Source organism: Tamandua tetradactyla, chromosome X (genome assembly GCF_023851605.1).
Source record: "Tamandua tetradactyla isolate mTamTet1 chromosome X, mTamTet1.pri, whole genome shotgun sequence".
Classification (NCBI taxonomy): domain Eukaryota; kingdom Metazoa; phylum Chordata; class Mammalia; order Pilosa; family Myrmecophagidae; genus Tamandua; species Tamandua tetradactyla.
The window spans coordinates 115,960,324-115,981,711 of record NC_135353.1 but is presented as its reverse complement, the minus strand read 5'-3'; the positions used below and the strand labels follow the sequence as shown (position 1 = coordinate 115,981,711).

The window sequence follows — 21,388 nt, the reverse complement described above, 5'->3', positions numbered from 1 at the left end:
TGGTAAATGCTATCAATAATATTCTTTGCCTTAAGTTGCAGAGTTGGTTCATGGATCGCTATTTTATCATGCTTCCTAACTTACATATGGGTTGTATATTAATATGTTGTACATATCAAATATTTCACAGTTACAAATGGTGAAACGAGTAGGAACTAGCTATAGAAGGAGTTGAGAAGTGGTGTTCCAAACAGAGGCACACCATGTGCAAAGGTCCAGGGTGAGAACAACTGTGTTTGTAGGACTTGACAGAAGGTCAGTCTACCTAGAGCACTATGAGCAGGGGAGACTGTAGTATGAGGTGAATTGGAGAAGTGTGCAGGAATCAGATCTTGAAAGCCCATGGGATGGAGTTTGGATTTGATTCTCAGGGCACTGGGAAGCACTTGGAGGATTTTAAGCAAGTGAGAGACACGATTTTATTTTTGTTTTAAAAAAGTTTTCTGACTGGCTTTAGCTAGTCCACATGCAAAAAGTAGGCTTCTCCAAATAAGAAGGAACATGGGCAAATTTAAGACCTCGCGTCTTTCATGTGACTACAGAATAAGTAATAAGAATAAATAAAGGGAGAAATTTACTCCCAGAATAAGAAAGCTTATTCTGATTTCTGTGTGATTGATTCTGTGGGCTACAGGAGACAACAGAGGAAGTTGGAGATCAAAATGGAGACTTGCAGTAATCCAGGAAGGTGATTATGGTGGCTTGTACCAGACAGACTCTATGCCGAACAGATTGAGGATGTATTTTGAAAGAAGATGGAGGGAAAGGAGTATCAAAAGATACATCCTGCATTTTTGACCAGAGCAATTTAATGAATGGTGGTACCATTTATTGAGATGGGAGAAACTGAGTAAAGTATAATGAGAAATGGGGGAGTATTGTAAATGAGTTTGAGGCTAGAAAGTATGGTAAGCAGGAGTCAGATCGTGAAGATCCTTATAAATTGGACAAAGGAGTTGGGACGTTAGCTTGTAGGCAATAGGCACAAAGTTGCCTGAGGAATGCTATGGTCAGATTTGCTTCAGAAAGATCACTATGGTAGCCAATGCAGAGAAAGAACTAGAGAATCCAACACTGGAGCTAGGGAAGCCAGTGAGGTTCCAGGGCATAATAGTCTGTCGCCAGATTGTAAAGCTTGAATTAGGGTGGTGACAGCAGAGATGGAGAACATGGATATGAAATATATTAGGGAGTAAAATCAGTAGGAATCAATAACTGGTGGGAGTTTGTTGTTACATTTTTAAAAATTAATAAAAAAATTTTTTTTTAAAACTGATGGGATATTGTAGGGAGAAAGAAGAGGACATAATCAATGATGATGGTTGACAGTGATTGGCATGCATCTCGCCCTTGCTCCAGGATGCATAAGGTAGACCTGTCATCAAATTCCAAGGAGGTAGCAGCCATTGAAGCTAGAAGAAATCGAGGAAAGGAATGACAGACTCGATACTTCAATGTGCAGAACTGAGTCATGGGGGCTATAGGCAGCAGAGAGGATTTCTTAGTATGGACCATAATACTCTTGCACCTGGAGAGGAACATAGCAGGACCAATTACAGCCTTTCCCCTGATTCAAACAGGCCCTAGGGCTAGAAAGGAAGGAGAGGGGGTGAAGACACCCAGCTCATTGGCCTGGGAAGGGCCTGATAACAGGCATGGGGATACAGGGAGAGAGCCTGGGGGAAAAGGAGATGGTGACAGCTAACTCTTCTTGGGTCAGCTCTGGGCCATATGTCCCATTTACTGACAGAGAAGCAACACGGAGACAAAAGAGGTCTAAAGAATATTTGGTTTTGAGTTGTACATATGTTACTACAATCAAAAGTGGTTTTTTTTCTTTGCTAAAATGGAATATTGAGGGCAGGCAATGGTGGCACAGTGGCAGAGTTCTCACCTGACATGCAGGAGACCCGGGTTGGATCCCCGTGCCTGCCCATGTAAAAAAAAAAACAACATAAAAAGGAATATTGGTAGCAAAGAAGCTTATACTACTTATAGGCATGCCTAAGAGTTACTTCTGGAAGACCTCCTTTGTTGCTAGGATGTGGCCTCACTCTCCCAGGCCTAACTCTGCAAGTGAAATCATTGCCCTACCTGAGACGTGACATCCAGGGGTGAAAATCACCCTGGAGATGTGGGAGATGACTCCCAGGGATGAATCCAGACCTGGCACCGTGGGATCAACAATTCCATCCTGACCAAAAGGGGGAAAAGAAGTGTAATTAATAGAGTATCAGTGGCAGAGAGAGTTCATATAGAGTGGAGAGGCTACTCTGGAGGTTGCTTTTATGTAAGCTTCAGGTAGACCTTGCTACCTACCATAACCTGCCAACCCCCAACCAGGACCATTCCAGCTAATCCTAAAGAACACTTAGGGCAATATATAAGATTCCACAAGGGTTCCATGCACTAGAGTAACTTTCCAGAAATCTACAACCTCCAGATGGCTCCCTGGTCCAGATAAGTCCTGACACCTAGCTCAGCCTCTCCAGAACATCAGATAGTTCCATTTCCCTACCCCACATTAGTGAAAGACCCTTCCAGTATGAAAAATCTAGAATTGCCATAGCCCAAACACCCCTAAAGAGAGGGATGGAAAGATCAAAGGTGATGGTGGAGTCATACAGGAAGATAGGATGTAGCAAATGAATATGAATGCTAAATCATTAAATTGATATCTGTTTTAGTCTCTAGTATTTTAGAGCAGCTAAAAGTAAAAACCTAAAATTGTGAAATTGTAACCCATGTCAAACTCTGAAATAAGTTCTACAACTAACTGTGGTGCTGTGCTTTGAAATTTATAGCTTTTTTGTACATATGTTATTTTTCACAAAAAAGAAGTAAAAAACATCGATTGTGATGATAAAAAATATTTAAGCCCTCTAGCCTCCTATATTCTGGAGCAGCAAACTCTGGGATCTGTCCTCTAACTACTTGTTGAAGAGTGCTTTAAAAACTATTGCCTTTTTATTTCTTTGCTTTGTATATATGTTATACTATACAATAAAAAAGTTAAAAATTAAAAATAAACTGCACTACAATGTTTAAAAGCAAAGGAGAAGTTGGGGGAGGAGAAGAAAAGGGCAGAAGTAGAAGAAAGAGAAGGAGAAGACAAGGAAGAAGAGGAAAAGGAAGAAGACTAAAAAGAAGATAAAGAAGATGACAAAAATGAAGCAGAGAAGATGAAGATGAAGAAGAAGGTTGTAGTAACAAAAAGAAGAAAAGAAGTACAAGAACAACTACAATGAGGAAGAAAAGGAGGTGAAGTGTGGGAGGATATCTAACTACAGCACATTCCACCGGGAAGTAGGCAAAACATCAAATAATTTGAAGTGTTTTTTCATAGAAGCTAAGATTAATTACACATCAAATAAACCAAATTAGCCCAACCTGTACTATCCTGTAGTGGCTATTCAAGAATCACTAGGATAGATTAAACTATCATGAAACATAAATGGCCCTCATTTAAAATTTATTTGCAAATGGATGTAATATACTAAATTCTATCAAAATATCTATGCTTGTTGAGGAAATCTGATTATTTTGCTTCTGACTTATCCTGTATTATAAAATCTGAAATGTCAAAAAAATGGAATATTTAGTATTAAATATGCCTAAATCTCTGGCCCCAGGAGATGTGACGCTAAGAGATGAAACTCAGAGTTTTGCCCCAGAGCACTAAGTGAGAGACTATATAAGAAAGTGTTAACCAGACTGAGAGACAGAGATGGGAGGGACACTTATTCTTATAATCTGTATTCCTTTTCCTATTTTGAAACAATTCAAATGAATTATAATGAAAACATAAGTAGAAAATATTGATAGTTTAAGGGAAAAAAAAAGACTGTTGGATTAGTTGTTAGAGGAGATGCTACATGGTACTATGATAGTGGCACCATATCTGTGTTCAAGGGCCAAGTCTGCTGTTACTAGATGCATGACTTTGGATAAGTCACCTGACTTCTTTCAGCTCCAGGCCCCTCCTGTGTAAAAAATGAGGCTAAGAAAAGGGAGTGTTGATGTGATGATTAACATAATGGTGGCAGTCTGAAAACCTGAGCATAGCCTGAGAAGAGTAAGTAGTAGGCTGAGGGGTGAGTGTTCTAATTGAAATGCAGTTGGCAAACATCTTCTCAGGGCCTGCTCTGTGGCCCAAGCACTGTGTTGGGAAATAGGATTACAAAGATGACCAAGGCCCAGACTTTGCCCTTAAAGGGCTCACAGTCTAATGGAGGAGATAATATATGTAGACAAAACTTCCATGTAATATAGACAGTGGGTCCTACAGTCTGTGGCTGGGCACCAGCCTGAGGGATCAGGAAGGTAAAGCCTGAGCTGTCCTTGAAGGATGAACAGGAGTTCAAGTAAAAAAAAGGAGTGTTCCACATGAAGGAAACAGTTTAGCAAAGGCCTATAAATTCAAAGCAGCCTAAGATGTGCAAGGAACAGTAAGCACAGCTCCGAAGGCTAGTTAGTATTAGGGTGGTATGCTGTTTCGAAACTGTTATGTACCCCAGAAAAGCCATGTTCTTTTAATCCTGATCCAATCTTGTAGGGTGGGATCTTTTGATTGGGTTGTTTCCATTCAGATGTGACATAACCAATTGTGGGTGTGACCTTCTGATTAGATGGAGATGTGACTCCACCCATTCAAGGTGGGTCTTAATTAGTTTACTAGAGTCTTTAAGAGAACTCAGAAGAAACAGCTGAGAGCTGACAGAGAAGCAGACATTTGGAAATCAAGACAGAAGTGGCCCAAGTGCTAAGCAAGGACTCACAGAACCTGAAGAGAAGAAATCTCTGGCCCCAGGAGATGTGACGCTAAGAGATGAAACTCAGAGTTTTGCCCCAGAGCACTAAGTGAGACCCACAGACACTAAGAGGGGAAGCCACTGGAATCAGAAGCTGGAAGCAACAGAATCAGGAACAAGGACTAGTAGATGCCAGCCATGGGCCTTCCTATGTGACAGACATTGGTCTTTTTTTGGAGGTATCTTTCCCTAGAAGCCTTAGTTTGGACATTTTTAAAAAATACTTTTATTGACAAATCTTCACACACATACAGTTCATTCATGGTATATAATCAATAGCTCACAATCTCATCACATAGTTGTGTATTCATCACCATGATCAGTTTTAGAACATTTGCATCACTACAAAAAACGAAATAAAAAGAAAAAAGAAAAAACTCATATATCCCATACTCCTTACCCCTCCCTGTCATTAATCACTAGTGCTGCAATCTACCCAATTTACTTTTGACATTTTTAAGGCCTTAGAACTGTAAATTTGTAACTTAATAAATCTCCTTTATAAAAGTCAATCCATTTCTGGTATATTGTATTCTGACAACATTAGCAAACCAAAACACGTGCTTCTCTGGGGAGGACCCGGACAGAGCCACATGCCTGAGAAGGCAGCATGTAAAATAGAACCTGGAAAGGCAGCTGCATGAGCAACAACAAGCTAGGGTTGATAGGATATGTGCAGGTAAGCAGTTGGGCCCTCCAGACTGGGCAGACCCCAATCTCTCCGACTTCCTTAAGTAACCGACAGTGTGGTCATGGTTCCCCAATTTGCGTGGCACTCCACTATCTGGAGGCAACACACTGCAGACAGACCTAATGGCTCTGCCACACAATAGCTGATTTGATAAACTCATTTTCCTTTCTATCCTTTAGTTTTCTCCTCTTTAAGATGAAGCTAATAATCCAAACTATGTAACATTCTTCTAAGAATGAAATGAAATACTACATGTAAAGTATGAGCATCAATACTCAATAACTAATAGCTACTATTATTATATTATCTGTGGCCATATCCTTCTCTTCCATTAGAGTAAGCCCTACAAGGACAAGGACCATATCTTAACTACTCACGCTGCTCACCTTTCAAGACACTCCTGTTCTGTTGTACCATTTATCACAGTTGTAACTTCCTGTTCTTTAGCCAACTGAAGATGAACCACATCTATCATTTCCACTCCACATCTCAATTGCCTAGTACAGAGTTTACCATGGTACCAGGAGCTCAATAAAAGATTGTTGGGTGAATAACTGAAGAACAGAATAAACAAGACAGGGGTCTTGCCCTGAAGGAGCTCACAGAGCCATACCTTCCAGAAAACCACAGTTTGATTATGAGGAAAAGATACATACCCAAGTCATCCATCAGCAAATATTTATGCTTTAGTACTGTGTTAGGTACAATGACAGGTACTTTGATAGAAGGGTATATAGGACATTGAGGGGCCATTAACATGAGAATGGCTAATTCTCACCAGAAGAGGGAGGCAGGGTAAGGGGTGACACAGGTTGTCAGGAATTGAGTCTGGGACATTATGTAAAATTTTGCCAGGGTGGAGGAAGGAATACAAAAGGCCATTCTAGGCAGAGGAGGGCAGCAGGAGAAGAGTACCAGGACTGTAAAAGGTCTGGGCGGTTAGGATATATAAGCAATTTAGTGTCAGTACAGTTCAAGAGTGATGGTTGGAGGAAGAGAAAATGGGAAAGAAGCTTCTATACCAAAGTAAGGGATTTTGACTTTATCATGTAGGCAGTGGGTAACTACTTCAGAGTTTTAAGCAGAAGTGTAACCAGAGCATTTCAACATTCAGCAAATATTAAGCTACCTACTTTGTGCCTGGCATGGTGAACAAAACAGAAAAATCATTGCTCTCGTGGAGTTTACATGCTAATGGGGCAGACAGACAATAAACAAGATAAATAGTAAAGTACATAATATAAGATGTTGAGAGTTGCTGGGAAGAAAAACAAAGCACGGAAGGTGACTTTTGGAAGGAGTGCACAGTGGCAATTTCAAATAAGGGACGCTTCACTGAGCTAACACCTGAATACAGATCTGAAGATGAGTGAGTGAGCCATGCAAATAAATGAGGAAAGATTGTTCTGGCAGAGGAAACAGTGCAATGGCCCTGAAGCAGGATAGAACATGCCTGGAAACTCCTGAGAAACAGCAATGGGGCCAGAGTGGCTGAAGCAAAGTGAGTAAGGAGAAGAGGGGTATGAAGTGAAGTCAGGGAGGTCCTAGAGTATGCTCTGTGGGCCAAGGTGAAGAGGATATTGGCTTTTACTATGGGTGAGATAAGAGCCTCAAGAGGGTTTTGAGCAGTGGAGTCAAATGACAGATAAGTCTGCTGGCCAGTGTGGAGACTGGATTAGAGAGGGACGACTAGAGGCAGAGAGACCAGGTAGAAGACTATCCCAAATAAGAGGAAGTGGCTCACAGGCAGGCATGTAGCTATCTACATGATCCTGAAGTTCTAGGAGGAGTCTGGGCTGACGGGAGAGAACTGAGAGCTATCAGCATAGAGGGGTGACTGGGTAGAAGGCTAGTCGGGAGCCTGGAGAAAGGGTGAGCAAACGGTGCACTCCGTGAGGACAAGGACTAGAGCTGTCTTATTAACCACCATAACTCCAGTGACTCACATGGTGCCTGGCACACAGTAGATGCTCAGTAAATGTATTGAGTGAATGAATGAGTCAAAGAAGAGGAGCCCATAATAAAGACTGAGAAGGGATTAGGGAGGTAGGAAGAAGAGAATCATAAAATAACAACAGCTAACCTTTATTGAGCACTTACAGTATACTACATACAGTGCAAAGTGCTTTACCTTGTATGATCTAATTTAATCCTCACAACAGCCCTACGAGGAGAGTACAAGCATTATCCCCATTTTCAGATGAGGAAACTGAAGGAACAGAGATAGATGTTAAATAACTTGCTCAAAGTGATACAGCTGCTAGTCTCAAGTAGGCTGGCTCCAGAACCCATGCTCTTGATCTGTATACCATATTTACCTTTTCTCAGACACAAGGAGAAAACAGGGGCTCAGAAGCTAAGGGAGGCATTTTAAAGGAGCATGGTCAAATAACATCAAATTCCCTGGAGAAGTCCAATCAGATAGGACCAGAAACCTGCCTATGGGATTGGAAATTAGAAGTATTTGATAATTTTTGTCAGCGCAGTTTCTGTGGATCCATGGGTCCAGTAGCCAGTTGGCTGATGTACAAGAAGACAGAGTGAGGGCGGGCCGCGGTGGCTCAGCGGGCAAAGTGCTTGCCTGCTATGCCGGAGGACCTCGGTTCGATTCCCGGCCCCAGCCCATGTAACAAAAAACGGAAAAACAAAATACAATAAAACAAGAAAATGTTTAAAGATGTTTCCCTTTCTTCCTTCCTTCCTTCCTTCTATCCTTCCTTCCTTCTCTCTGTCTTTCCTTTAAAAAAAAAAAAAAAAAAAAAAAAAAAAGAAGACAGAGTGACATAACAGGGACAGCAGAACACTAGGAAGTGACCTTGTAATGTAAGGAGCATGGACTGAGAGACCTAGATTCAAATCCCAACCTACTGCTTCCTGGCTATGTCAACTTGGGCTATTTATTTTACCTCTGTGGGTCTCTCAGTTTTCCCATCTGCAAAATGGGGTTTTCTTCTCTAGGTTGTTCTGAAGATTAGAATGAAATAATACTCCTCTAAGGCCTCTTTTTCTCCTGTCCTTCAGCCTCTAAAGTCAGTAATAGTGTGCCTCTTCAAAGCCAAGCTTTCAGCCAACTCTCTTGACTCCATTCTTCCCTGCCTTTCCTTGGGCTGTGCCCCTTCATGTATTCTCTCTCTTGGTGTTTTCAACATTTCCCCTTCTATCAGCCCCTTCTGTGCAGGCTGTAAATATGCTTAGGTCTAACCCTTCTTAAAGACAAAAGCCTCCTGCAGAGAGTTCAAATAGAGTTGAGAGGCTACTCTGGAGGTTGCTCTTATGCAAGCTTCAGTTACACCTTGTTACCTATCATAACCTGCCAACCCCCAACCAGGACCATTCCAGCTAATCCTAAAGAACACCTCGGGCAATATATAAGATTCCACAAGGGTTCCATTCACTAGAGAAACCTTCCAGAAACCTACAACCTCCAGATGAGTCCCTGGTCCAGATAAGTCCTGACACCTAGCCCAGCCTCTCCAGAATATCAGATAGTTCCATCTCCCTACCCCATATTAGTGACAGACCCTTCCAATATGAAAAATTTAGAATTGCCATAGCCCAAACACCCCTAAAGAGAGGAATGGAAAGATGAAAGGTGAAAGTGGAGTTATACAGAGAAGACAGGATTTAACAAATGAATATGAATGCTGAATCATTACACCGATATCTCTTTCAGTCTCCAGTATTTTAGAGCAGCTAGAAGTAAAAACCTAAAATTGTAAAATTATAACCATGTCAAACTCTGAAATATGTTCTACAACTAACTGCGGTGCTACGCATTGAAATTTATAGCTTTTTTGTATATATGTTATTTTTCACAAAAAAAGAAGGAAAAAAGTTGATTGTGATGATAAAACATTTAAGCCCTTTAGCCCCCTATACTCTGGAGCAGCTAGAAGGAAAAATATGAGAAGATTGTATGGAAGCCCATGACAAACTCTGGGATCTGTCCTGTAACTATCTGTTGAAGAGTGCTTTGAAAACTACTGCTTTTTTATTTCTTAGCTTTGTATGTATGTTATACTATGTCATATTACACAATAAAAAAAGTTAAAAAAAAAAGAAAAAAGCATCCTTCAACTCTATGATTGCTCTGGATTGTGTGAGACATCTGTTTTCCTTTATAGCCACACTTTTTGGAAAATCTTCTACTTGCTGTCCTTTGTCCCCTAATTATCCATTCACACCTCAGCCTCTTTAGTTCTCATTTTCTACCCACACAACTTCATTGAAAGCACTCTTCCTAAAATCACCAATGCTCTTTGTGTCATCAGGCAGAAGAGGCTCTTTTTAGTCTTTCTTCCTTTTTCAGAGACTCTGATCACACCTTCCTTCTTGCAACTCTTTATTCCCTTGGCTTCTGTGACACCACATTTTGCCTGTAGTTCTGACTATTCCTTCTCAGTCTGCCCTTTGTGAACTGTTCTTCCTTCTTCAGACTGTGTCCCTGGAACACTGCTCTCTCTATCTTACATATACACCTCAGGTCCCTTCAGCCTTCATTCTGGTTTCAACAACCACGTCACCACGTCTCTGCTGAGCACCATCTCCTACAGAATCAAATACCCAGATGCTTGCTGATGACCTCTAATTCAAAATGGCCTAAACAGAATTCATCAGTGCCCTCTAAACCTGTTCTTCATTCTATATTCTCTACTTTTTGTGGTGACCACACCATCTGTAATGGGTTGGGTTCAGGTGTCAACTTGGCCAGGTGATGGTACCCAGTTGTTTGGTCAGGGAAGCACTGGCCTAAGGTTACTGCAAGGATAGTTCATGACTGGCTGATAAACTGGAATGCTGCTGTATTAAATCATCAGTTACTTGATTGCATCTCTGACTGATTACATTTATGATCACAAAGGAGAGAAGCTAATCAGTTGGATTTGATCCAATCAGTTGAAGACTTTTAAGGGACAAGAGAGAATTTCGCTTCATTTTCAGCCAGCAAGCTTCTCCTGTGGAATTTGTTGAGACCCTTCATCAGAGCTGCCAGCCTTAGAGACTGCCCAATGGATTTTGGTCTCTTGTGTCCCCACGGCTGCGTGAGACACTTTTATAAATCTCATATTTACAGATATCTCCTGTTTTGGTTGTTTCTCTAGAGCCCTGACTGATATATCATCCACCCAGTCATTCAAGCCAGAATCCTGGGAAGCATCTCTGAGTCTTCCTTTTCTTTACTCTCTCATCCAATCTAACAAGTACTACCAATGTAACCGCCTATATATTTCCCCTCCATCTTATCTTTGGCCTAGTTTAAGCCCTCTGAACTGGACTACTGCAATAGCCTCCAAGGTAGCTTTCCTACCTCTACTGTCTTTCCCCAGCCTGGTTGTCCTCCATATTGGCCACTAGTAGGAGCTCCTAAAAATGCAAATCTAACCATGCTACCTTCTTAAAATCTTTTCATGTTCCCTCTCACCTTCAGGTTCAAATTTCTGGCCCTTGGTCTGGCCCCTGCAGAGCTCTCCAGCTACTTGAATTTTATGCTTCAACAGCAGCAGATCACCTATAGTTTAAGATACATATCATACAAACTAACATTAATGAGTGAACTTGGAGAATTTCAGTTAAGAACAGAGGTTATCAGGATATAGAAATAGGGTAGAGATTGGCAATTGGAGTTGAAGGGATACAGATTGTGCAACAGGACTGATTGAACAAACTCAGAAATGGATAGCACAATACTACCTGATTGTAGCACAATAATGTAAGTACACTGAATGAAGCTGAATATGAGAATGACAGAGGGAGGAGGGCTGGGGGCGCACATGAAACCAGAAGGAAAGATAGACGATAAAGACTGATATGGTAAAATCTAGGAATGCCTAGAGTGTACAATGATAGTGACTAAATGCACAAATTAAAAAATGCTTCTGCATGAGGAAAAACAAAGGAATGTCAATACTGCAGGGTGTTGAAAATAGATGGTCATTCATATTTTAAAAATTCAAAAAAGAATGTAACAAATAACAATATTAAAATAGTTAATAAGGAAAAAATGAAATATTGTGAGTCAATGAGAGGGAGGGGTAAGGAGTATGGGATGTATGAGTTGGTTTTTTTACTTTGTATTTCCTTTTCTGGAGTGATGCAAATGCTCTTAAAATGATCTCGGTGAAGAATACACAATTATGTGATGATATTATGAGTCATAGATTGTACAATGTGATTGGGCTGTATGTGTATGGATATTTCTCAAAAAAATAGAAAAAAAGATACATATCATGCTGTTTATTGATCTCCTTCATTCATCTGACAAGTATTTATTGAACGCCCGCTGTGTGCCAGGCTCTGATCGAGGGGCTGAGGTATGGCAGTGAACAAAATAGACAAAAAACTCTGCCCTCCTAAAGATTATCTTCCAGTGAGGAGAGACAAGCAATAAAAACAATAAATTAAAAATACACAGTATGATACATGCTAGTAAATGCTAGGAAGAAAAATAAATCTGGAAAGGAGGAAAGGCCTCACTTAGGAGGTAACATTTGAGCAAAAACCTGAAGGAAGCAGGAGAGCACGAGTCTCTGTTACAAATCCCTGAGGCAAGAGGAGGATCTGGCACATTCTAGGAACAAGACCAATGTGGCTACATTGGTTTCAGTTTCAGCGCTTTTGCTCAGGCTGTGCTCTCAGCCCAGAATGTCTTTTGCTCTTCCTGCCTGTTTTCAAAATGTATTTCAAGGATCACCTCCTCCTGGGAGCCTTCCTCCTGCCATACACCCAACACCCTTATAATGCCCTGTACACAGTTTTGTCAATGCCGTTAACACACTGTGGTATGATTAGCTAAATTTGACCTGCTTCCACACTGGACTGGGAGTTCTCTAAGGACAGGATCTGATCAAGCGGTATCCTCAGGGCCCAACACATAAAGGACACAGGCTTAGAGAGATGAAATGATTTACCCAAGGTCACACAGGTCAGGGGAGCACAGCTGGCACTGGGATCCAGGCCCATGGGAGGTGTCTTTCAGTTAGGAACCTGAGAAATTCTTGTTGCTGCCACTTTGGCTATCCCTAGCCCCAGACAGTGACAGTACCCCTTCCACATCCCTATAATTCAAGATGCTACCCCCCTCAAACATAAATACATATATATACACAAAATTTGTTGAACAAATGGCTGAACTGAGTGAACCAGAAACGGAGCAGGCTAGTGCAATGCCCTGGGCCATCTTTGTGTACTCACAAAAAGCTCAGTGACCAGCTGCACCTAGCCATGGACACGTGGGCCACCCACCTGCCCTAGATGAAGGAGTCCTGTCACATGGCCATGATGTCTACCATGGCCAATGTCAACAAAGCCCAGGTACGGCCTGAACCATCCAGTGCACCATGTTCCCTCCACACAAGCCCCCTGAACAAAGTCCTGGGGGAACCTTAGCCACATCCTTCCCCTCACAACTTCTCTCTCTCATCATAACGAGGATTCTTCCTATCACCTAAAGGCTCCCTTAGAGCAAAAGATGCCTCTTCCCCCATCTCCACACTCAGGGTGACTTGAGAACAGAGCACTGTTTCCCCATGCCAGCCTCTCAGTTTAAGGGCTTCCTGAAGGCAGGGAAGTTCCTTGACTATGCCACGCCTTCCCAACCTTGAGGGTCACTAAAAGACTATGCAGTGGACTTTCCCTGAGATCGAGGAGGGTAGGTCACCTCCAACCCCCACGACTCAAGAGTTCTCTGAGGTCAGGCACCCAAATGCTCACGTTCAGGGGACCCCTCCAGTCAACTGAGCTGACTCAGCAGCAGCATCTGGAGCATCAGTGCAACCAGGAGGCCAATCTCATGGAAATCCAGAATGAGATCACCAGTGACCTACTAAACAAGAACCACCATGTCGCCCAACATCCTCTTCAGAGCAGTGAGACGCCATCAGGAAAGTCTAAGAGGCACAGCACCAGGCTGAACAAGCACCGGATACCAAATGGGAAGTGCAGACCATGCACCTGGCACAGGCAGCACTGTAGCTGCAGCAGCAGGAGAGGGACTGTATGCTGGATTTCAGAGGGGGCTGGACTTCTTCAATTAGCAGCTGGCCAAGGAGCAAAAGGCCTAATAAGTTCTGGAAGGTGGTGGTGGGGATGATTCCCAAGGGAGAGTGTGGAAGGATGGCAAGGATCAAGGAGAGAGGGAAAGCACATCAGCTGAGACCTGACTTCTTTCACAGACAAAATTATCTGAATTCAATAATCTACATCAATCAACCTACAGCTCAGAATTACCTACAGTTCAACAGTAGCAGTCACTGAGCTCAGCATGGTCATCTCTCCCTTCTCTCCATCAAGCTCACAGAGAAGAGGAAAATGCTGCATATCCCCACCCCCATCCATTTCAAAGTAGTCAGTATCCTCACCTTCTATCCTAGATAATAAACTCACTGAAATCAAGGCTACATGTGGTAATAAGACACAAAAGGTGTGAGGTTCTGCCCATCCCACCCGAACCCAGGACTCTGAGCATCCAACCCTGTCAGAGCTTGTGCCCATTCACGTTTCTTCCCTGTGCCAGTCCCCTCAGCATACAGTGCTGTCCACTCCTTGTAAAAAAAATATAGACTTTATTAGGCATAGGCAGTGACTGGTGGGCAGAGGCTCAACATGACTACTGGGCTTCCTTCCAAACTGGCATTTAGCACCCCAGTAGAGGGCAGGGCAGAGGAGGATGTGTAAACAATGTCCTCTCCCTTCAGAGTTGCATGCGATTGGCCCCATCCAGCTGAAAGACCTCTCCACTGAGGAATGGGTTCTTGATAATGGCCTATACCAAATGAGCATATTCAGCGGGTCACCCAATAGGGTGAGGAAGGGTACCTGGATGGCCAAGACGTTATGCACCTTGTCAGGGAGGACGATCAGCAGTGTGGTGCCAAACAGGCATAGACAAAACAGCCAGAGTCAGAGTCCCACCGTTGCTTTTCTTTTACCTGGTTCTTCTTCACTAAGGCTAAGGCCCCACTTTTTGGTGTTTCCCCAGGGCCAAGAGACAGAGAATTGTTGTTGCGTAAGTTGCTTTCCTCTCTCAATTGTCCATGGATCCCACACAGTACCAAGTGTGGCAGGCAGAGGATACGAATACCTGAAGCAATGGTCATCACCCGGATCCCTATGGGAGCCAGATCTTGAGCAATGGGTAGTGTCATGCCTTCTCTGCCCCCTTTGGAAGCAGAGAATGCACCTTCTCTGACCTGGAAAAGGAGTGGATCATAGGTGTGGGGGGGGAGGGCCCAACAGCTCACTGAGGGGGGAAAGCCTTGCACCTGCCCACATACCTGGCCCTCAAAGGCAGCCACACTGGCAGTGTTGATGACAACTCACATTGGCCTCCCTGACCTAGTTCATTCTGGTCCATCTTGCCAGCCACCAAGTGAATCACACTGAGCATACCTATTCGATTTACCTGGAGGATAAGTAGAACATGGGGTAAGACCTGAGATGGAGGCAGCCTTCTGTCCCTCAAAGCTTCTGGAGGGGATCCACAACCAGACACCTTTAACTCCTACTCCTAGAGAACCTCCTGGGCCTTACACTGAGAACTTGCTGGAAGTCCTCCAAAGAATGGGCTGCCTTCTTCTTTGGTTTGTATATCTTGTTGGCCACTGCAATGCCTGCACAGTTGACTGCAGTATCCACATGGCCAAACTTTTCTTTTGCTACAGTCCGGGCTGCTTACATCCCCTTCTCTGAGGTCACCTTCAAAGGGAGAAAGGGTGAAGGTACTGCCTTTCCCAGCATACAGAGTCTCTCTCACCACTGTACTGGAGGAGGGTGGGGTAGGCCCCAAACTTAGATGAGAAGAGAAGCGTAAGCAAGAAAAGGGTTGTGGTAGAATTTAAAGTGAGTGAGGCTAAAGTGAAAATGTTAGGTACTCTAGGGCAGTGTTTCAAAACCTTCTTCAAATCCACAGCCTCTTTTGATAAATTCACATAACCCTGGAGATTCTCTATTGCTGTGTATCAGAGCACTAACAAACCCTGTTTAGAGAGTGGCTGATATAAAAATAAACTAGCTTATCAAATTCATTTGGAAGGGAACGAGACCTTGAATAGCTAAAAATATCCTAAAAAAGAATGAAGTAGGAGGACTTACACTTCTTATTATAAAGCAACGATGGTCAAAATGGCACGGTACAGGCATAAAGATAGAAGTACTGACCAATGGAATCAAATCAAGACTGTGGAGATAGACCACCAAATCTATGGCCAATTGATTTTTGACAAGGCCCCCAAATTACTAAACTGGGACAGAACAGTGTTTTCCATAAATGGGCATGGGAGAACTGGATTTCAATAGCCAATAGAATTGAAGAGGACCCTTACCTTACACCCTATACAAAAATTAACTCAAAGTGGATCAAAGACCTAATATAAGATCCAGTATCATAAAACTCCTAGAAGATAATATAGGGAAACATCTTCAAGACGTAGTAATAAGAGGTAGCTTCTTAAACTTTACACCCAAAGCACAAGCAACAAACGAAAAATGGGAACTTCTCAAAATTAAATGTTTCTGAGCCTCAAAGGAATATGTCAAAAAGGTGAAGAGGCAGCCAACTCAATGGGAGAAAATACGTGGAAATCACATATCGGATAAAGGTTTGATATCCTGTATAATAAAGAAATCATTCAACTCAACAACAAAAGAAATAATAACCAATTATAAAGTGCGCTAAAGATAGGAATAGACATTTTTCCGAAGAGCAACTACAGATGGCTAAAAAACACATGAAAAGGTGCTCATCTTCATTAGCTGTAAAGGAAATGCAGATCAAGACTACAATGAGGGCGTGCCACGGTGGCTCAGCAGGCAAGAATGCTTGCCTGCCATGCCAGAGGGCCTGGGTTCGATTCCCAGTGCCTGCCTATGTAAAAATAAATAAATAAATAGAATAAAATAAAAAAGACTACAATGAGGTATCACCTCACGCCCATAAGAATGGCTACTATTACACAAACAGGAAACTACAAATCTTGGAGAGTATGTAGAGAAATTGGAACACTTATCCACTGCTGGTGGGAATGTATAATGGAAGAAAGTCTGGCGGTTTCTTAGAAAGCTAAATACTGAGTTGCTCTACGACCCGACAATACTCGGGATATACGCAGAAGAGATGAAAGCAGTGACACAAACAGACATTTGCACACCAATGTTCACAGCGGCATTAGTAACAACTGCCAAAAGATGAAAACAATCCAAGTGCCCATCAGCAGATGAGTAGATAAACAAAATGTGGTATATACACATAATGGGATATTATGCAGTAGTAAGACAAAATAAGATCCTGAAGCATATGAAAACATGGATGACCCTTGAGGACATAATGCTGGGTGAAATAAGCCAGACACAAAAGGATAGATGCTCTATGATTTCACTATTATGACCTTGGTAAAAGTAAACTCAGAGGTTTATAATATTGAATATAGGGGGCCTAGAGATACATCGAAGCTAGAGATGGGTGAACGGTTAGCTAATGTGGTTAAACTTAAATGTAAGGCAATGGATAGAAGGGAAGGCAGTTCATTAGCAGGTTTATAAGTAATATTGCCATATTGAAAAGTGAACATGATTGAAAGGGGATGTATAGAGCCATGTATCTCACCAATTAACACTACAAATATAAATAAATTATTGCATGAACTATTTCAAAAGGATGAATCTTGTACAGTCAGTAGTAGAGGGGTACAGAGGGAAAACTACTATTGTACGCTATGGTCTATATTTAACAGGAAGACATCAACAGTACCACAGTATTACCAAGGGTAAATAATTGGAGGGGGGGAAGACAAGCATTAAGGGGAGATTTGGATTTTCTATTCGGTGAGGGTGTATTTATCGGTTATTTTTCTCTTTGGAGCCATGAAAATTATCTAAAATTGGGAGTGTTGATGACTGTCCAACTAAGTGAGGATAATGTGAGACATGGATTGCTTACTTGGACATTATCCATGATGCTGAATGGATGGAGTTGGCTGAAGGATACACTGACTGAGAAGTAGAATGGCAAACTGCGGCATAAACATAGGAAGGAATATTGTGCGCCTACAGAAAGGAATGATGTTGTGAGGCATTGCAACAAGGTGAATGAACCTTGGGGACATTATGTAGTGCAAAATAAGACAGAAACAAAACAACAAATATAATTATCTGACTTCTTTTAGAACTTACTTATAAGAAAATTGGGGCCTAACTGTAAATTCTTATGGCAGTCATATTTACTCTGGAGCCGTAAATGCTATTTTTAGATTTTGAGATGCTGTGGTATATATGTACAACCTACTATCTTCTTGGAACTTTGGCTACCTGCGTGACACCTAAGACTCAGAGTTGGAGTTCTGACACTCTGCAAGTCATCATTCCTACATATAGCAACTGTTAAAGAAACTGAAAAAGAGATCAGGCTTCAATTAGAGATAAGAACAAAGCCAATGTGGTGAGGACTAAGGTAAGTCAGAATACAGGGGTAAGGATGACATTGTCTATATTTTAGAACTTCCCCTACTGTATGAGACCAAAGGAAGAGAGGTTTATTTTGCCCAAAACCTGCATTTCCTGAAGCACATGATCTAACTCAACCTGCATGGATAGCTCATTTAAACAACCCAAACACTTGGAGCCCAGAATGGGAATGAGGGTTTGTAATTCTGAACAGCTTAATTATTAATGAAATATCCAGATACATTCCAGAACATGTTGCGCAGACAATTAAAAAGCACTGGCAAAGTTCCTTGAGGGACTGCAGTAAAAATACGGAGCTATTAAGCTTTACCTCCGGGGAAACCCCTGATACTGTCTCAAACATTAGGGACTACTCAGTCAACAGGCCAAGCTTATTTCTGTAGTAGAGAAACTAAGCCTACTTATCATTATGCCTAAGAATTACTTCCAGAAAACCACTTTTGTTACTCAGATGTGGCCTGTCTCTCTCTAAGCCCAACTCTGCAAGGGAAGTCATTATCTTTCCCAGTACGTGGGACATGACATCTAGGGAAAGTCTCCCTGGCAACGTGGGGCATGATTCCCATGGGTGAACCTGGCCCTGGCACCTCGGATCAACAATGCTTCCTGACCAAAAGGGGTAAAAGAAATGTAACAGAATAAGGTATCAGTGGTTAAGAGAGTTCAAGTAAGAGCAGAGAGACTATTCTGGAAACTACTCCTACACAAGCTTCAGCTAGATACTGCTAATTACCACGGTGTCCCAAAATCCAACCAAAATCTTTGCTGTCAACCCAGGGCTCTACCTGAGATTCTACCAAAGTTTCACATGCTAAATTTACTTTTCTAAAACCTACAACCTCTATATGTTTCCAAGGCTAGATAAGTCCTGAAACCCAGACAAGCCACCCTTTCCAAGAACATCAACTAGCCTCATCTCCCTATCCCATATTATTGACACCCCTTTCGAACATGAATAACTTAGAACGGGCATAGCCCAAATACCCTTATACATTGGGAGAAGGAACAAAGAAGGAGGAATTATAACAAAGGCAGGATTTAACAAATGACTATGACTGCTGAATCGTTATATTGAGATTTCTTTTAGTCTCCACTGTCTTGGAACAGCTAGAAGGAAAAACCTAAAAGTGTGGAACTTAAACCCACACCAAACTCTGAATTCCGTTCTATAACTACTTGTTACAATGCACTTCGAAATTTATTGCCTTTTTGTATGTATGTTATCTTTCACAATTAAAAAAAAGTTAAAAGTAAATGAATGAACTAGCTTTTTCATATCCCTAGCTGCCAAGATGATTTCACCAAGCTTTACTTTCTGTAGTTAATTTCATGAAAACAAGTTTTTCCACTTTCTAAATATAAACTTACAGGGCACCACATGCATTTTCAAACCAGAGGCACTCCCTCCAGGGGATCCTGATAAGTCCCACCCTCACCCCCATTCTTGAGATTCCAGGCTTTAGACACTCCTACCACAGGTGCCCCCACACTCCTTGGAGACTCAGGCCGACAGGGTCAAGGAGATGGACCCACCGCCCACATACACCGCACCCTTATGCGAGAGGGAACCCATTGGTTCCCAGGTCGGCGTTCTTCACCTCAGATATCCCTGGGAGACCAGAGGTGAGTAACCCCACTTACGTCGGCGGCGACGGCGAAGGTGAAGCTCTCGCATAACTTCTTGGCCTGGGCCTCTCCCTCCAAGTCGGGCGTGTCCAGAAGCACTGCAGTGGCCCCTGCCTCGTGAGTCGCTCCGCCATGGCCAGACCTAGGCCCGAGGCTCCTCCGGTTATCACCGCTACCAGGCCTGCGAAGAGGGACCCGGGTAGCCGCGTCACTGAACGGACCACTCCCACCCTTCCAGCTGCTCCTTCCCCAGGCTTCTAGTCACCCTTGCAGTGTGACCCAGATGTGCCTCCTCCCCTCACCGATAGGGCCATGCCCTATCCGCGTGTTGACCTTCACCTCCCGAGCCCAATCGCCACACTACCAGGCATAGACAGGTATGACCCTTCTCCCAGCACCGATTTCTCCCCCTGAGTGGCACGGCCGCGCCGTCCCCGCCGGACAACCAGCAGGGACGAAGACCGGGCTACCTTCACACCCCGACACGCAGCAGCCATCTTGCGCGGAACCCCTTCACGGCCAGGTCCGCGCGGGCGCTCGCTGATTGGCCGAGGAGAGGGGAGTTGGGCGGGGCCGTGGGGCCGTGGGGCGGGGCCGAGGAGGCGGGCCTTCCGGCGTGGGAGAGGTCCGGGCCTGCGCCCCACGCCTGGAGGCTGGCGCGAGAAGGCGGGGCCCCGCAAGGTGGTGCTCCAGAGTTACTTCGACCGGAGAGAAAGACGGTAGCAGTGGCACGATACACCACACACCCTCTGCCCAACTTTCTATCTGGCCGTTTTGCAGACTGCCAGCAACGCGGAGGGACGGGACAGTGAGAGTGGGTTCCTTTCTCCTCAGAAAAAGCCTCCATTTAAGTATAGACATAGCAGAGAGACTCAAGTATAAACGTTTGCCAGACTGTGCAGGACGCTCAGGAATAGTCCTCGTTGTGAGAAAGACAGCTGATGACAAGGGTGATGGTGTGGCCACATTTTTTTCAATTTTAGAAATATTAGTGCATATACTCTATCTATATAACATAACTACCGAGAAAGGTCTGAACCATCACCAATAGGTAAACATTAATACTTCTAAAGTGAAAGGTATGAAATTCACACTAAATATGAACCAAGACTATAAATAGTCTAATGTTTCTTTAGGTCAGGTTATGTTACCTGATGAATTTGGGCTCCAAAGTATGTAAAACAGTCTTATCCTTTTTAAAACTGTTGGCATTGCAGAACTGTCCCTAAATCTTATTGGCCTGTACTCTCGTCTAACCTGTCTTTGTTTGTACATTTGTGTTTTTCTACCACTGCTGGAAGGCAAGTCCCATGGCATCAGGCTCTTGTCTGACTGGTTTACCTCTTGGCTTCCCGATGCCAAGAACATTGCCTGGCATGTACTAGATACTCAATTCAAATGTACTGAATAAATGGATGAGTGTATTTTGGGAGAATTTGTGGACCCACCTCATGATTCCTTCAATATCTCAGCATCAGAAATTTTCACCTCCTGTCTCCTTTAATCATCTCTCTCCAGGACACACCGTCGCCCTTGTCATCAGATAGAACAACTCACCCCAGCATCTACGAACCATCATCTCTCAATCTGACCATGTCCTGCCTGTCTTCCCGGGCCCCTGCCCCTCCACCCCTTCTTTCATCTGTTAACCCTGTTGTTCTGTGGGCCTTTCCGTTTTCTTCCAGCCTAGCAGTTTCTTCCTCCTTTCCTTAACTTCTTCTTCTGGCCAGCATAGACCCTCTCGCATTCCCTCTCTGTCGTCACTCATTCTAGCATTCTTAACTCCTTTGCCCCTAGCAGTTAA

At 43.1% G+C, this 21,388-nt stretch overlaps 1 protein-coding gene across 1 annotated transcript; it reads right to left on the bottom strand.

Annotated features, from left to right (window-relative positions):
- Positions 1–1,332: 1,332 nt before the first annotated feature.
- On the bottom strand, positions 1,333–20,081 carry LOC143672025 (uncharacterized). Its single transcript, XM_077147015.1, has 3 exons — positions 19,949–20,081; positions 19,600–19,765; positions 1,333–2,194 (listed from the first exon to the last, which is right to left on the bottom strand). The coding sequence occupies exons 1-3, from the start codon at positions 20,079–20,081 to the stop codon at positions 2,122–2,124; spliced, it is 372 nt and encodes a 123-aa protein (XP_077003130.1). The 3' UTR covers positions 1,333–2,121.
- Between the last annotated feature and the right edge of the window lie 1,307 nt (positions 20,082–21,388).

What these genes read in the sequence shown, in the direction of transcription:
- LOC143672025 (XM_077147015.1), bottom strand. Translation starts at nt 20,081, where the DNA reads ATGGCTGCTGCGTGTCGGGGTGTGAAGGTAGCCCGGTCTTCGTCCCTG. An exon ending in GTCATACCTGTCTATGCCTG is followed by an intron (nt 19,766 to 19,948) that starts GTAGTGTGGCGA and finishes CCCTCTTCGCAG; the next exon opens with GCCTGGTAGCGGTGATAACC. An exon ending in CCTTCGCCGTCGCCGCCGAC is followed by an intron (nt 2,195 to 19,599) that starts GTAAGTGGGGTT and finishes CCTTTTGGTCAG; the next exon opens with GATGGAATTGTTGATCCCAC.